Source organism: Leptodactylus fuscus, chromosome 9, assembly GCF_031893055.1.
Source record: "Leptodactylus fuscus isolate aLepFus1 chromosome 9, aLepFus1.hap2, whole genome shotgun sequence".
NCBI lineage: Eukaryota > Metazoa > Chordata > Amphibia > Anura > Leptodactylidae > Leptodactylus > Leptodactylus fuscus.
In genome coordinates this window covers 57,358,781-57,377,221 of record NC_134273.1, presented here as the reverse complement: position 1 = coordinate 57,377,221, position 18,441 = coordinate 57,358,781, and the positions used below count along the sequence as shown (strand labels likewise).

Genomic DNA, 18,441 nt, shown 5'->3' with positions numbered 1-18,441 from the left:
CAAGAAATGAGGGTATTTGTATTCCCAATATATTCTTTGAATTCCCAGTCAGACAATGGCACTGTATACCAGTAGTAAAAATTGTGGGTGCACGTAACCCCAATATATTCTTTGAATTACCAGTCAGAAACTGGCACTATATGGCAGTAGCAAGAAATGAGGGTATTTATAACCCCAATATATTCTTTGAATTCCCAGTCAGACAATGGCACTGTATACCAGTAGTAAAAATTGTGGGTGCACGTAACCCCAATATATTCTTTGAATTCCCAGTCAGACACTGGCACTATATGGCAGTAGCAAGAAATGAGGGTATTTGTATTCCCAATATATTCTTTGAATTCCCAGTCAGACAATGGCACTGTATACCAGTAGTAAAAATTGTGGGTGCACGTAACCACAATATATTCTTTGAATTACCAGTCAGAAACTGGCACTATATGGCAGTAGCAAGAAATGAGGGTATTTATAACCCCAATATATTCTTTGAATTCCCAGTCAGACAATGGCACTGTATACCAGTAGTAAAAATTGTGGGTGCATGTAACCCCAATATATTCTTTGAATTCCCAGTCAGACACTGGCACTATATGGCAGTAGCAAGAAATGAGGGTATTTGTATTCCCAATATATTCTTTGAATTCCCAGTCAGACAATGGCACTGTATACCAGTAGTAAAAATTGTGGGTGCACGTAACCCCAATATATTCTTTGAATTCCCAGTCAGACACTGGCACTATATGGCAGTAGCAAGAAATGAGGGTATTTGTATTCCCAATATATTCTTTGAATTCCCAGTCAGACAATGGCACTGTATACCAGTAGTAAAAATTGTGGGTGCACGTAACCCCAATATATTCTTTGAATTCCCAGTCAGACACTGGCACTATATGGCAGTAGCAAGAAATGAGGGTATTTGTATTCCCAATATATTCTTTGAATTCCCAGTCAGAGAATGGCACTGTATACCAGTAGTAAAAATTGTGGGTGCACGTAACCCCAATATATTCTTTGAATTCCCAGTCAGACACTGGCACTATATGGCAGTAGCAAGAAATGAGGGTATTTGTATTCCCAATATATTCTTTGAATTCCCAGTCAGACAATGGCACTGTATACCAGTAGTAAAAATTGTGGGTGCACGTAACCCCAATATATTCTTTGAATTCCCAGTCAGACACTGGCACTATATGGCAGTAGCAAGAAATGAGGGTATTTGTATTCCCAATATATTCTTTGAATTCCCAGTCAGACAATGGCACTGTATACCAGTAGTAAAAATTGTGGGTGCACGTAACCCCAATATATTCTTTGAATTACCAGTCAGAAACTGGCACTATATGGCAGTAGCAAGAAATGAGGGTATTTGTAACCCCAATATATTCTTTGAATTCCCAGTCAGACAATGGCACTGTATACCAGTAGTAAAAATTGTGGGTGTATATAGCCCCAATTCTATTGCTAGGGGACTTGCAGGGTATTTCTGGGGTGAAGGTGGGGGGGCACACCGTTGGAACGGGTATCGGGGTATATATCGGGTATACGGGAATACACTGACAGTGTATTCCATTCAGGATCCTGGGAAAGCTGGGTTGCGGCGATTGAGCCCGTCAGTGCCACGTTACACTGACAAGCTTCTCCCTGGAATTTAGCTCTTATAAGAGCTGTTGGTTGTCTTCTCCTTCCTATCCTAGCCTGTCCCTGCCTACCCAGAATCTAAGCCCTAGCTAGCTGGACGGAAACCTCCGTCCTCGGTGAATTGCAAGCTCAGAATGACGCGAACCTGGGCGGCGCTGTTCTTTTAAATTAGAGGTCACATGTTTTCGGCAGCCAATGGGTTTTGCCTACTTTTTTCAACGTCACCGGTGTCGTAGTTCCTGTCCCACCTACCCTGCGCTGTTATTGGAGCAAAAAAGGCGCCAGGGAAGGTGGGAGGGGAATCGAGTAATGGCGCACTTTACCACGCGGTGTTCGATTCGATTCGAACATGCCGAACAGCCTAATATCCGATCGAACATGAGTTCGATAGAACACTGTTCGCTCATCTCTAGTTGTTATCATACATTATATCTATTTATGCTTCACTTATATTTTGAGAGTTGCCTGCTAATACTTGAAAGTTAACTGCAATTGTTCTCATGAACTACAGTATATCTATTTATTCTTTAAGAAAATTTATTGAAATACATTTATTTTTACTCCATTATTATTTATGTATTTTTACGGATAATGTGTTTATATTTATATTTCACTGTTTTGCGTGCGAAAAAATAGCAACATTTTAACATATTGTTATTTATATTTTGAGAGTTATCCGTTAATATTTGAAAGTATAAAAACTGTGCTGAAAAAGTCGGCTTATACTCTAGTATATACGGAACTTGGCTACTGAGTGAAACTATAACAGATCCACTTGGCTTTGCATCCACCCTGGAAAGGCATACTGTATTAGATTATAGTAGAGATGAGCGTATATATTCGATCGAATATAAGGGTATTCGACATATTTGATTCCAATCGAATACCACGCGGTAAACGCAGTAAAAATTCGTATGCCCTCCCAACTTCCCTGGTGCTTTTTTTGTACCAATAACTGTGCAGGGAAGGTGGCACAGGAAGTAGGAAAACGTAGGCATAAAAAAAAAAAAAAAAAAAAAGGAAAAAGTCATAGGCTGGCTAAATCAGGTGACCTCGGATTTATAAGAATAGTGTCGCCCATATTCGTGTCAGATGCATTTTGGTGAGATAGGGAGAGACATTGTATTGAGGGTGAGATAGAGTTTAGACACTGCTAGGCAGGAACAATTACAATCAACAGCTCTTTTCAGAGCTACACTGCAGGAACAGTGTATATACACTGAACCTGCCAAAGATGCATCAGGGTAGCATCAAGGGACGGGGGACGTAGACGTGGAAATTCAGCTGAGGATCCAGTTCACAGTCCAGCTACTGGAGAGGGGCTGCCAGCAGTGCCCCTTGTCAATAGCACAAGGGGACGAGTACGGGGACATGGACGAGGAAATCTAGCTGATGATCCAGGCCGCAGTAGCTCGACTGCGGATCCAATTATCCACTGAAGAGGGGCAGCCAGCAGTGCCACAACATCAAGCAGGGTGCAGGGTACCCCGCTGATGAGGCCCAAGCACCAGGAACCTATGCTAGGGTGGATAGCAGATATTGTGGACCCGCAACCAGCATGTCCCGTCCACAGTTGGGCGAGACACAGTTTCATGTGTCTGTGCCAGCACACAAGTTCCTCGTCCTCGTCCAACACCACTACCTTCACCGTTAACAAATAGTTTAAAAAAAACAAAAACATTAATGTTTTAGGGCTCACCCCAAGGACTAGAAAAATAATTTTTTTGGGCTCGCCCCAAGGGCCTGAAAATTAATGTTTTAGGGCTCACCCCAAGAGACTGAAAATTAATGTTTTAGGGCTCACCCCAAGGGCCTGAAAAATAATTTTTTAGGGCTCACCCCAAGGGCCAAAGACTAAAACTTTGCTGGTGAAAGGCTCAATTCACCCAAAGGGCCTAAAACACTGCTGGTTAAAGGCTCAACTCACCAAAAGGGCCAAAAACACTGCTGGTGCAAGGTTCTACTCACCCGAAGGGCCAAAAAATAAAACATTGCGGGTGAAAAGCTCTACTCACCCGAAGGGCCAAAAAGTAAAACACTGCTGGTTTAAGGCTCTACTCACCCCAAGGGCCAAAAACTATGTTGGTTAGAGACTCAACCCACCCAAAGGGCCAAAAACTAAGCTGGTTAGAGGCTCAACTCACCCAAAGGCCCTAACATTCTGCTGGTTAAAAGCTCGACTCACTCAAAGGGCCTAACATTCTGCTGGTGCAATGCTCAACTCAATTAAAGGTGCAACGTTTAGATGGCTTCTTTCCAAACCGAGGGTGATTCCTTTCGGTAAGGTCTGATGGCTGTTTCCAGCCCTAATTATCCTGGTTGATCTTGTTCAGTAATGAGGCCAGCTCAGCATGATAATCTTCTACATTAAGTTGTCCATGCCCACTAATGTGCATGAAGACTCAGTCACAGTTAATGTTCTTATTTTTCTCCAATTCAATCTCTGAATGAACTGCTCTGACAGATGGCCTAGGCACTGCTGCAATGGCAATCACTGGCTTTTCCTGTTCTGCAGGGGCGGATCCAGGGCCGGGCGAGCCGGGCAACCGCCCGGGGCCCCGCGCTTAGCGGGGCCCCGCGGCGCGGCCGGGACCTAACAAAATGGTCCCGGTCGGCATGTCCCGACTCCAGCTGAGCTCAGCGTTAAAGCAGGAGCTGAGCTCACAGCTCCTGCTTTAAACGCCTATGTATTTCAGCTCATCGGCGGTAGGACGCCGATGAGCTGAATGCATAGGCGTTTAAAGCCGGAGCTGTCACAGCTCAGCTCCTGCTTTAACGCTGAACTCCGGCCTCCAGCATTTGTAGCCGCGATGCGATGACGTCATCACATCGCGGCTACAATATGTGTATGAGGGAGAGAGCTGCGAGGGAACGAGGAATGGTGAGTGTGTGTGTGTGCGTGTGTGTGTGTGTGAGAGAGAACGTGAGAACGGCATGACACTGGGGCAGATGGAGGGGGAGAACGGCATGACACTGGGGCAGATGAAGAGGGGGAGAGAACAGCATGACACTGGGGCAGATGGAGGGGGGAGAATGGCATGACACTGGGGCAGATGAAGGGGGGAGAATGGCATGACACTGGGGCAGATGGAGGGGGAGAATGGCATGACACTGGGGCAGATGGAGGGGGGAGAATGGCATGACACTGGGGCAGATGAAGGGGGGAAGAACAGCATGACACTGGGGCAGATGGAGGGGGGAGAACGGCATGACACTGGGGCAGATGGAGGGGGGAGAATGGCATGACACTGGGGCAGATGGAGGGGGAGAATGGCATGACACTGGGGCAGATGGAGGGGGGAGAATGGCATGACACTGGGGCAGATGGAGGGGGGAGAATGGCATGACACTGGGGCAGATGGAGGGGGAGAATGGCATGACACTGGGGCAGATGGAGGGGGGAGAATGGCATGACACTAGGACAGATGGAGGGGGGAGAATGGCATGGCACTGGGGCAGATGAAGGGGGAAAGAACAGCATGACACTGGGGCAGATGGAGGGGGGAGAATGGCATGACACTGGGGCAGATGGAGGGGGGAGAATGGCATGACACTGGGGCAGATGGAGGGGGGAGAATGGCATGGCACTGGGGCAGATGAAGGGGGGAAGAACAGCATGACACTGGGGCAGATGGAGGGGGAAGAATGGCATGACACTGGGGCAGATGGAGGGGGGAGAATGGCATGACACTGGGGCAGATGGAGGGGGGAGAATGTCATGACACTGGGGCAGATGGAGGGGGGAGAATGGCATGACACTGGGGCAGATAGAGGGGGAGAGAACAGCATGACACTGGGGCAGATGGAGGGGGAGAATGGTATGACACTGGGGCAGATGAAGGGGGAAAGAACAGAATTACACTAGGGCAGATGGAGGGGGGAGAATGGCATGGCACTGGGGCAGATGAAGGGGGGAAGAACAGCATGACACTGGGGCAGATGGAGGGGGGAGAATGGCATGACACTGGGGCAGATGGAGGGGGGAGAATGGCATGACACTGGGGCAGATGGAGGGGGGAGAATGGCATGACACTGGGGCATATAGAGGGGGAGAACGGCATGACACTGGGGCAGATGGAGGGGGGAGAACGGCATGACACTGGGGTAGATGGAGGGGGAGAACGGCATGACACTGGAGCAGATGGAGGGGGGAGAACAGCATGACACTGGGGCAGATGAAGGGGGAAGAACAGCATGACACTGGGGCAGATGGAGGGGGAGAACGGCATGACACTAGGGCAGATGAAGGGGGGGAATGGCATGACATTGGGGCAGATGAAGGGGGAGAATGGCATGACACTGGGGCAGATGAAGGGGGGGAGAACGGCATGACACTGGGGCAGAGACGGGGGGGAAATGAAACTGTGGGCAGATAAAGGGGGAGAATGGCATGAAACTGGGGACAGAGATAGAGGGGGGGCATGAAACTAGGGGTAGATGAAGGGTGTATATGAAAATGGGGGGGAGATATAATTTACGGGTGACTGTAGGAGGATTATACTGTGTGGAATCACATGAAAATTGAATGAGTATGGGTGGAGTCAACATAAAAGTGGGCGGGGCCTAATTTGCTGCTGCGCGCGCCGCACGTTTTGTTCCCTCTTTCTAGTCTTCAACAGTTGGGAAGTACAGGTTAGAAGTGCGAGACCCCCAGTAAGTAGGGCCCCGCCAAAGTCAATTGCCCAAGGCCCTGCAAACCCTGGATCCGCCACTGCTGTTCTGGTTCCAAAGAATCTTGTGTCTTACTTGAAGAAGAGACAATCTTAGTCTGACTACTGGTTGCTTGTGCTGCAGCATTTGGAGTTGGGTCTGTCAGCCTTGTGATGAACTCCTCATTCTGGATCCCATTACTTTCAACAGTCTCTAAAGTATTTTGACACTTTGAATTTTGTTCAGTTCCAAATGACTCTGTGTTTAGATTTGGCTCAGTCTCAGCTACAGAACATGTCTTGGAAGGCAAGGTTTCCTTTAGTGGCTCCATCTCAGCAGGATGATGATGAACTGTGGTTAAATCTGGTGTCAGAAGAGAAAGTGATATCTGATCTATATCTAAAGTACTGGAGCATGTTGTTTGGACTGTTAACACCTGATCAGAACCCTGTAGAGGTAATGTAGTCTGATATTAGAGGACCATTACCGATAGTAGTGGTTGCAGCCAATTGTCCACCTTTACGGTCCTCTAAATAAAAGTTACCCCCCAGGGCTGCTGGTTAAAGGCTCAGCTCACCCTAAGGGACAGCAAATCTCTGCTGGTTAAAGGCTCAACTCATCCAAAGGGTCAACAAATCTCTGCTGGTTAAAGGCTCAACTCACCCAAAGGGCCAAAAACTCTGCTGGTGCAAGGGACAACTCACTTAAAAGGCCTAACAATCCGCTGGTGCAAGGCTGAACTAACTGAAAGGGCCTAAAACTATGCTGGTAAAAGGCTCAATCTCCTCTGGTTGCTCAGCTCAAGGGACTCTAACTTAAAGTGGACCTTTCATCAGATTGGGCACAGGCAGTTCCATATACTGCTGGAAAGCCGACAGTGTGCTGAATTCAGCTGTCGGCTTTCCTGATCTGTGCCCCGTGTAAAGCACTATCGGTCCCGGTACCGTAGCGCTTTAGTGTCAGAAGGGCGTTTCTGACATTTAGCCAGGGACGCCCTTCTGTCCAGCAGCGCCTATCACGCTGTACTGTGGAGTGGGGAGGAACGCCCCCTCCCTCTGCTCACAGTGCTCGCCCATAGAGTATTATCAGGAGCGGGAGGGGGGAGTTCCTCCCCGCTTCACAGTACAGCGCGATAGGCGCTGATGGGCAGAAGGGCGTCCCTGGCTAACTGTCAGAAACGCCCTTCTGACTGTAAAGCGCTACTTTACCGGGACCGATAGCGCTTTACACCGGGCACAGATCGGGAAAGCCGACAGCTTTCCAGCAGTATATAGAACTGCATGTGCCCGATCTGATGAAAGGTCCTCTTTAATTTGGAAGGGCTCACGTTAAGGGCCAGAAAAGTGATTTTTTTTTAAAGGTATTACCACATCACACACACACACACACACACAGGCTGAACTAAATTAAAGGGCCAAAAACTATGCTGGTTAGAGGCTGAGTTCACTCCAAGGGCCAAAAACACTGCTGGTGCAAGGCTCTTCTCATCCCAAGGACCAAAAACACTGCTGGAGCATGGCTCAACTCACCCCAAGCGCAAAAAACTCTGCTGCTGCAACGCTGAACTAACTTAAAGGGCCTAAAACTATGTTGGCAAAAGGCTCAAGTCACCTCAAGGACCTCAATCTCTGCTGGTAGCTCAGCTTAAGGGCATCTAACTTAATTTGGAAGGGCTCACGTGAAGGGCCAGAAAAGTAATTTTTGGAGGTCTCACCACATCACACACACATAAACAATGACAGTTAAGGGTGGGGGCTGTTGGATTTCCCATTGCCTATTCCATTTGTGGTTGTCATGGGCAACGTGATTTAAAGGGGTGCATGCTAATGTTTCTTTAGCTTTAAATTTGTGTTTCTGTTCATACTATTGTGGAGGAAAGAAGGTTTCCAAGTATTTTTCCACTTCCATAGAGGTTCTATTGAGTTTGGAAAGTGTCTAGCTGATAGCCTGTGATAGTGGGGTAATACTGGGACTTGGGCATGTTAGATGCCCCCAGGCATGCTTCCCCTGCTGTCTCAGTTGCATTCCAGAGGTGTTGGCATCATTTCCTGGGGTGTCATTGTGGACTTGGTGACTCTCCTTAGTCTAATTTGGGTTTCCCATGAAACGAGCATTTTTTCCCCATAGACTATAATGGAATTTGATATTCGGTTGAATAGTCGAATATTGAGGGTCTGCTCGAAACAAATATTGAATATTTCACTACTCACTCATCTCTAGATTGTAGTGCTCTATACACATCAGAACGCTACTCAGGAAATTGGCGAAATACGTAATATACCCATTGTATCGATTTGATTAGAAAGTTTATAGTCTGGCTTGCAAAGAAACTCCCTAGAAAGACAGGTAGGTATGTAAATGGTATAAGATATCCAGGGCCAATGAGGTTTGATCTCAGGAAAAGTCCTCAGGATCGGATTAGCAGCTCCCAAAGTACCCTGGGTAAGGGCTCTATTATTTACTAAAGGAGGGAATGCGAAGGATGCCTGCTTGTGTTTGTCTCTATATTACATTCTGTTCTAGAGCATGCCTGTAGCCATCTTACATTCCTTTCTTGAGCACTGTCCAGGGAGTTCATCATCCTAGAATCTATAATGGGATATGGCTTCTGTCCTGTATCCACTAGCTATGAGCCAGAACCAAGTTACAACTTACAGTGTTGGCCAAAAGCCCATGGCACGGTGGCTAAGCTCACTAGATGTGGACGGAAAAGAAAAATTGACGAGAAATTTCAACGCAAGATTGTGCGGATGGTGGATAAAGAGCCTCGACTAATATCCAAACAAGTTCAAGCTGCCCTGCAGTCTGAGGGTACAACAGTGTCAACCCGTACTATCTGTCAGCGTCTGAATGAAAAGGGACTGTATGGTAGGATACCCCAAGGAAGACCCCACTTCTTACCCAGAGACATTAAAAATCCTGGCTGGAGTTTGCCAAAACTTACCTGAGAAAGCCAAAAACGTTTTGGAAGAATGTTCTCTGGTTAGATGAGACAAAAGTAGAGCTTTTTGGGAAAAGGCATCAACATAGAGTTTAAAGGGAAAAAAAAAAGAGGCCTTCAAAGAAAAGAACACGGTCCTTACAGTCAAACATGGCGGAGGTTCCCTGATGTTTTGGGGTTGCTTTGCTGCCTCTGGCACTGGACTGCTTGACCGTGTGCATGGCATTATGAAGTCTGAAGACTACCAACAAATTTTGCAGCATAATGTAGGACCCAGTGTGAGAAAGCTGGGTCTCCCTCAGAGGTCATGGGTCTTCCAGCAGGACAATGACCCAAAACACACTTCAAAAAAGCACTAGAAAATGGTTTGAGAGAAAGCACTGGAGAGTTGTAAAGTGGCAGCAATGAGTCCAGATCTGAATCCCATAGAACACCTGTGGGGGAGGAGAGATCTCTTGATGGCAGTTTGGAGAAGGCCCCCTTCACATCTCAGGGACCTGGAGCAGTTTGCCAAAGAAGAATGGTCTAAAATTCCAGCAGAGCATTGTAAGAAACTCATTGATGGTTACCGGAAGCGGTTGTTCGCAGTTATTTTGTCTAAAGGTTGTGCTACCAAGTATTAGGCTGAGGGTGCCAATACTTTCGCCCGGCCCATTTTTGGACTTTTGTGTAAAATTATCAATGATTTGAGGGTTTTTTTCATTCTATTTTGCGTTTTTTAATTGCAAGCAAAATAAATGAAGATATTAATACCAAAGAGTTTGTGCTTGCAATCATTTTCTGGAAGAAACTGAGTATTATCTGACAGAATTGCAGGGGTGCCAATACTTTTGGTCAACACTGTATATCCAATCCACAATGTACTTAATACCCACCCATTCCTCCATTAAACAGAATCCACTTAACACACCATGATGACGTGTGGCGTTTTTATTCTCTGAACTAGCTTATATAACAATTCAAATCATTTGGACTTCAGTACAATGATACCTAGAGCAGATTGTTCTCACAACATCAGTCAAGTGTGCTTCTTCCCCAGCGGTGCCTTTCTCACCAACTAATATTGTACCTGTTCCAGTCTACCACCTAAATTTTAGATAATATGCAAGTCACGGTTCTATTGATTACAAACTCTTTATACACTGTTGGTACTCCATACTAAACTCTGTATTTAGTGATTAAGTTTATATTTAATGTGTTTTAAATAGCCTTCGTTTTGTAATTTTTGTGTCTACAGTCAGTTCTGGAATGTACCAATGTGCCTGCAGTTTGATATGGCAACAGGTTATTTTTAACTACCCTTTACTTGTTTGATGGGGATTAAATTTATCTCTTAATATTAGAAACACCTTCTTTAAATGAAATTTAATTTGAATTTAATTTTTGAAATTGGATTGTGTTGTGACAAGTCTCTAGAAGACATCTCTTGGAAGGGGATTACTTTACGATACAGCACAAGTCATCCCCATATACAATTCATTCTACCACAGGCACAAAATGCACAGGGGTATGCATAATGGTGAAGTGTTCCCCATATTTAATGGTGTATGAGATCAAGATGGATTCACCCAGTAGATTTATTATGTGCATTTTCAATGGTCAACAAATTCCCTTTTTTCCCTTTATGCCCCAAAAGTTCGCATTTCCTGTTTGTAAAAAGAAAAAAAAAAAAAAAAAAAAAAAAAAAAAAAGCTCTTAAAAAGTCAACATTTTGTTCTTGGGTTAATTCATAAGGCGTGGAAACTTTAATGTTCCAATTTGCAAGGATATGGATACAGCCTCCCTTCCCTCCTTCTGTTGGAGGAATCCCTATAAGACATGTGGCGCTACCATTATGACAATGAAGAAGATTACACATGCTGTTTGCAAGATTTGCCTATTTTTGAAATCATTATTTTGTTGTCAGTTTCGATTGTCTGCCATCCTTTAGTGACACCACTATAGGCATTATATCGTAAGCGGACCATGCCCTGGTGACTCATTGAAATGAAATATCTTTACCCCCACTTATATTGCAGTTAGATATGTCAATTTTTAATTCAGCGAATACTAGAAAAGAGCTCCTACTACCATTTAAGGACTTCTTTAAAGTCAACGATAACAGAGAAGTTGGTGATAATATTCTGTGGAACAATAAACAAAATAATAAATATTGCTAGGTATGTCCCTTAATAATTGAACATGACAAAAAAACAGTGAAAGGGGACTGAGCGCCGATGTGAGTGCCCCAAATAACAATCCCCTGATGACACTATTAGCAGAAACGCGTAGGAAGCAGTGGCAAGGCGAGATTAGTAGGTACTTTGTACGAGGTAGAAACTAGCGGAGTACAGTATCTTTGCTAGCAGAGGGTGTTTCTTTCTAGTACTCCAGCTAGCAATAGACTAGTCTTTTTTTGCGATATCACAGGATATGCAGCGTTGGTTCCCTATGGTCACCCAGCTATAACAGGCATTGGCAACTACTGGAAATAGTGATCATAAGCAAGGGTGGTAGACCTGCTGTGTACCTATAAGGCAGTACTACACATATAGCAAGCGTGCGGTTTGGCTGCTATCGCTTAGTATGCTGTGACAATTATCTCCACGTTAGTGGTAGTAGCAGTGGTCTGTATCAATTGAGCACAGCACTGATTCGCTTACATTTAGTCTAGTTGCCTTGCAGCAAATAGCTGGGTGAGGTAGACTGCCAAAGCAAGCTTTTAATGTGACCTCATCTTGGTAACACAAGTTGAGTTGTTAGGTCAGATTGTGGACTGTTTCTGACATACAGTAGTACCGGAACAGAGATTTACATGTGACACACCTGTTAATTGGTGGTAGGAGAGGCTGATTATTGAATACATAAGACCTCCCCTGCCAGTTAGAATTAAGTATAAGAGACAGGGTGTCATATCATACCGTTTTTAAGAATGCCGACACTATGTGGTTTATCCTGTCTATGAGATTGTAGCAGCGGGGTAACGTATCCAGGTTTACATATTTAGGAGGTGTGATATAGGTTTTAGCATATGTAAGCCAATGGCTGGTCAGGTAATGGAGGGGGTGTACATCTCACCCAGACTACTCAGGTGGGTGAGATGAGAAAACTCCAGGAATGTTCTCAGCAGGCAACTTTCGTCTGCTGAGCATTTTGGTAAATGCTCAGTACTGGGCTGGATTTTTAGAAATGACAGGTAGGATTGGAAGTGGAACCTGTCATTCCACCCCCCTCCAGTCCACACTTTGGGGATGTTCCAGCAGCGACTCATCTAAAGAGAGTCTCCTCGTCAAGGAGGCTTAAGTAGGCACCTCCAGCAGCAACACTTTGGCAGAGCTTGGCTGGTGAGCAAACAGAGAGGTCATATTTTTGGAGCTGTGTCCTGAATGATTCTACTGGCTTTTGGATTTCTGTTATTCTAGGTGAGGTAACCTATTCTATGTTTAGTTAGAGCCTAGACGGGCAGGTATTTTTGTATTTTGTTTGTTTTATATTGTTTCCTTTTGTTGCTGCACTGCCTTTTTGAGTGAAAATAAACTCTACCTTTGTTTTTGGACTAAAGAATCTGGACTTTTGTGTCTATGCCACCCCACCTAGCGACCCCAGACCCTGACTCATAATATAGCTATAGTAATATCATATTATCAGCAAGACAGATATACCTACATGTAAAGTCATTCCTGTGGAACTCCATCTCATATATGCACAGTTTATCATTAATACACCAATCACATTTTATTTTATCCAATAAGGGTTGTTTTAGTCCCCTTTCACTGGTTTTTCATAGTATTCTTTGGAAGGCTTAAATCTGGCTAGTCATAGCAGAAAGAGTGAAAAGGATGTTTGCAACTTCCGTAATATAAGCTTGAAACAGCTAAAAAATGGAAAAAAATCACTAAGACTACTCAGTACTAAGGCTTTTCAGTGATTTTTTGTGAAGGTGTGGAAGTACCTCACAGTGATTTCTACGATTGTCATTTGGGGAACCAATAAAATTGACTCGACAGCTACTACACAGAAACACTTAGTACATTTAAGAACTTAATTATATCCAATTCTACTGTACACTTATGAATGTAACATGAACTATAGGGCTAAATATAATACTAGGGGTGATCGCGTTAGTGAATTACTAGCTACATGGTCAAAAAGCAATCTACCAAATTGAAAATGGAATATCTTGAAGACTCCTCGGGGAATATAATCAGAAATCCTACAGACATTGCAAATACTTTTACAACTTATTACTCCATGGACCCCCAGTAGCCTTGGCCTGTGGCAGCCACCTATACCACCTATTTTATAATCCAGTCATAGTAGAAACCCTTGTTGTTCACCTCAAATCTTTGAATCCAATGAATGAATGCATGCAAAGGCCTTAAATATAGTAAAAAAAAAGTAACGTATAAATGGAAAACAGTATAACGTTTCATTCTATATAATCCACAGGGTGTAAGGATAACTCAACTTAAACACACTAAACATCCTTGCTAATGGCCAATAAAATAAAACTTAACTTTTAATAAGTACTGTTAAAACATCTAGTGTGTATAAACACATCTGGACCATCCCTCTCTCTATTGTTCCCACCATTAATGAGAAGGAGGACCCATTCAAGATCTATCATAGAAAAGGTAGGAACGATATCGAGTCGTTTAAGCCCAGTGGTTTCACAGAAGCGAAATGTTCACTGAGCTTCCTTCTGCAAAATGAGTCCGTCCCAATCTCCACGTCTAATTGACTTCGGTACCCTTTCCAAACCCTGAAATTTAATGGCAAAGGGATCTCCAGAGTGGCACATCCAATTGTGGTTCGATATTGAGGTCTCCGGTTTATAGAATATATCACCAATGTGGTCCAGTATCCTCCTGCGAAACTCAAGTTTCATTTTTCCCACATAGTTGATAGGGCAAGAACATGTTGTGACATACACAACCCTCTCACTATGACAGTTAATGAACTGTTTAATTTTATAGGATTTGCCCGTGGCATGTGCCACCATACCTGTTTATTAAAATTATTTAAGCGTAGACTGAGGTTGTGCTGAAATTGCTGGACTCAATAGGGACAGTAATGATATATCATTATCCATAACTAACAGGGGGAAGGGGGAAAAATCAATGTAATATCATTATGTGCAATGTGTGTGTTTTAAATATTTTTGCATCATGTGTAGAAACTCCACCTGTTTAGTAACATGGGAGTGGGTGTGTACCACTGGTCTCGTGCTCTATCCCAGGTGTGGAGATGTTTCAGTATACTTCAGGCTACGACTAAGAACACTCAGTTGTTCGAAACGCGTCAGCTTTGTCCTGGATGTTGCTCACATAATGTGAGGTTTAGTCTTGTGGCTACCTCGGCTTTTATGTTTATCTTTAATATTTATTAAAAGTTCAGTTTTATAAAAAAAAAAAGAAGAAACGGATTACTGGAATTTTACCTCTTCATTATGATATATCATTAGACCACTAGTAGGGTCTTTATGAGTTGCTCCCATTGTGGACTGTAGAAAGTCACCGAATTCAGTCTTTTTTCCTCCTGTATGAACCAACTGGAGGACTCTATTGTCTATTTACCCAAAAGGACTGATTTTACTGATGTTTTAACAGTACTTATTAAAAGTTAAGTTTTATTTTATTGGCCATTAGTTCGGATCTTTAGTGTGTATAACTTTTCATTCTCCCACAATGAACTGTTATTTGCTTAAACAAAAACCCTTCAAGTTAAAATCTTATATTAAGAATCTTACGTGAACATCTTGGTTCAGGATTCCATCCAGTTCTAGTACAGGTGATTTGAATCCAATCCCTTGGATAATAATATTCATCACAAATATAATAATGTGAATTTCCCCAAAAACTACTGGAATATCTTCCATGATTTATTCGAGGTATTTCACAATTTTCTGCATAAACAAGAACAGTAGAAAGCAAGATTTCAGGTACAGTTTAAGTTGAAAAGACACTTAAGACTAAGGAGATTTTAATGGCAGATATAGCTGGCCACACAAAGTTAGAATACATGGCCATCTTTCCTGCACTGACATCTGCATTATTAATTTCACAAAAAAATAGAAACCAATCAGAAGATACTATTCATTTTTATTTTACCATTTGAGTTAGAACAGATATTGTACAAGTGGAAAGTCTTCAGCTTGTATCCATTAATAATGGAACAAATTATTTCCTTTTGTCTGATCCTCTGACTGATCAAAATATCAGAAAAGGCAACAGTGGTGCGAAAGTAAAACTTACTCTCCTTAAAATGTATAAATCATTTATAAATATTAGAGTTTTTATTTTTTAAATTTACAAAATATATTTCAAAGGGGTTTTCCCACAAAAACCAGTTATTCTCTATTTATGGATAGGGGATAATTTGCAGACCAGTGGGACTCCGACAGCTCAGATCCCCAGAATACACAAAAATTCACTTTTTACCAACACCAAGCTCCTTTAGTGGGCCCACAGTACATACTCCTCAGTGGCCCCCAGACACCTAATAATGCTGCCCACTGGCTCCCAGGCAAGAAGTGTTCTTTAGTAGCCCCCAGGCAAGTAATATCCCTCAGTGGCCTCACATCTCCTCGGTCCCCTGGTGCTCTGTGATCCTCATCTTCTGAAGACCTGCTCCATCTATCTGAAAAAGTGATCACTAGCTGATGCCTGAGTATTAGAGCAGGAGGCTAAAATCCTGCTTTTCCATTCTATTCAACTACATCGGCATCCTAAGGATGGCCATGCAGTTAAAAGGAGGCACCTGTCTATTATGTGCCTGGCTTTACATCCAACAATTGTTCTGCAGTAACAATAAGAGGATGTGACTGAAAACTCAGCTTTTTATTCTTACCAGTATTTTTGAGCCAACAAATCTCTAGCTTAAATAATGGGAAAGTTAACATCTATAAAGATTTGATGAAGACTTATGGTTTTTTGCACCCAAGAAGATTTAATTAGAGTTTATATATTGGTATAATATAGACTGAATTATCTAAAACTTACTACTTAATGACTATTATAGGAAACACACAAACAATATCACTTAAAACTGTACTTACGGACACAAGTAGAAGGTGGATACCAGCCATTTTCTGTGCATTTACGCCTTGTATTTGGTTCTGACTGAAGCCTGTAGCCGTCATCACATTCCACATCTATTTCTTCTCCATATTTGTATACAGGTTTATGTGCTACTAGCTTTCCTTTAGTCACGGCTTGATTAGAACTGCAGGTTATTTCTAGTAAAGATTTAGATGAACAACTAAATAAAACATGGACTTTGTAAATTATAAAACACATAAATATAATGGAATGATGACAGCACTTCCCCATTTACACATGCTAACTATTATAGGATGAGGATGGCCCAATAGGCTGAAACAGCGCTGTCCATAGCTGGGAATCTGTTCCTTTTGGAATAGAAATACTAAGTTGGCAATTAAATCCACATCATGATTAAATAGACTTTTTAACTGAGTCAGGCATGATGTTAAGGATGCTGCCCTCTAGAGGGCGGCATACAGAGTGCACTGTTCTCCTAATTACATCCTGGAGAATAGATTTGCATATTTTTTACCATATAGTGTGTCTCAGATACTAATACAAATATATTTCAAGAAAGAATCTAGGATAAGTAATGTATTCTACTATTACTGACCAGGGTAAAAAGACATAAAAGGCCTCTGAACATTGCAAATGCCTTGTTGTAAAGGGTCCGCCCAGTGGATTTGCACATGGGAGATGCCATCACACAGCCAAAAACACCACCAGGCCCATCTGGCAGCATAGACACTGGGTTCACCCCTGCATGAGGTGAAACATTAGATACAATAGAGCGTGACCAGCGTTGAGAGGGATGGGCTACATAAGCAAGGGGGTGGAATACAAGATGCTTTGTGAAGGAATCAATAAAATCATGTGAACCAGTTAAAATGAAGCAGTGGGACTACCGAAGATGGTAAAGGGGAATTAGGTGGATACAGCAAAGCAACCTGGGTAAATGGAAAATGCTGGGACAGAAAAAAAAAATGTCCTTCCTCCATACCAGGTATCCCAGTGTCAGCACAGCCAGAACAGGGATGTGGAAAACACCATTAAATTGAAAACAGGAGGAAAACAGAAAGTATTTAATAGTTATCTATAACAGCCCCCAGAAAACCCCTTTAATCTTTCTTGTACACACACTATGGGGTGAAAAAAACCTGCAGAAAAACTGTTTAGCTAATTTAATTTGGCATAGCTGGACTGTTACTGGCCCGCAGAATGCAGGTAGAATTTAGGTAATTTTACTGTGCAATGATCAGCTTAAAAATGAAACCCGAATAAAACAATGGAAGACTTTTCCAATAATACACACAAGTCCTGGCTTTGGCCCTTGGGTCTTTTCCCCTTAGCCTTCACATCTGGTTGTCCATCTGGCACAGATGGATCAGAAATAAAAATTACAATGGAGTCCCTCGGGTTCCATTTGTATTTTTCATTTATCCGGGCTGTCCAATTAATATTTTTTTTTCCTTTTGGTCCTCCAATGGCCAGAAGAACAAATTAAAGTGCAGATCTGTGCATCACATAGGATGGACCTTGGCTGCTTGCATTGTAGGTTTTTATTATGGCCCACCAGCAGTTGGCCACTTGCATTTTTCACATGGGGAGGGGGGCATTGCAATTTCCACTTGGCAGCTGAATAGCTAGTCTGACCTGCTTAAAGTTGCAATATATAATTCACTGCATAGTACATATTGTACAAATAATATATTGTATTGTTCAAATTCAAATATGATACAAACCACTGCAAGACGGATTAGGATTCCAGCCATCTTTAGTACATGTTGCTTCTCCATTTTTAGTTGCTTGAAATCCCTCAATACATGTATAAAGTAACAGGTCTTTATTTTTGTAGACATTTTTTATATTGTCCACGTTTCCATTTTCAATTTTTGGAATTGTGCAACTAATCTCTATAAAAAAAAAAACACAAAAGTATATATATTTAACAAAATACAATACAATTGCTTCAGATGCTAGGTTTACACTTGCACCTGGCATCTGTCCGCTGCTAAACAGTTACACAGTGAATACCCGAATCAGTCTTTTAAGATGACCTAGTCAATAGGTGTCAGTCAAAAAAAAAACCAAACTTGTGTGAGTTATATAAAACCAGTTCCCTCCTTCATTCGGAGCATGTGCAGAGAGAAAATCTTATGCAAAAGGTACAGATTGGTGTCCGCCTTCCTC

General features: G+C 42.9%; 1 protein-coding gene across 1 annotated transcript in view; it reads right to left on the bottom strand.

Annotated features, from left to right (window-relative positions):
- CFH (complement factor H) overlaps positions 1-18,441 on the bottom strand; it is a 177,294-nt gene that overhangs the window by 97,672 nt on the left and 61,181 nt on the right. Inside the window, exons 6-8 of the mRNA XM_075287702.1 lie at positions 17,994-18,164; positions 16,266-16,445; positions 14,958-15,113 (exon numbers count right to left, since the gene is read on the bottom strand). Coding sequence (XP_075143803.1) covers positions 14,958-15,113; positions 16,266-16,445; positions 17,994-18,164 — 507 coding nt within the window. The remainder of the gene's footprint in view (positions 1-14,957; positions 15,114-16,265; positions 16,446-17,993; positions 18,165-18,441) is intronic.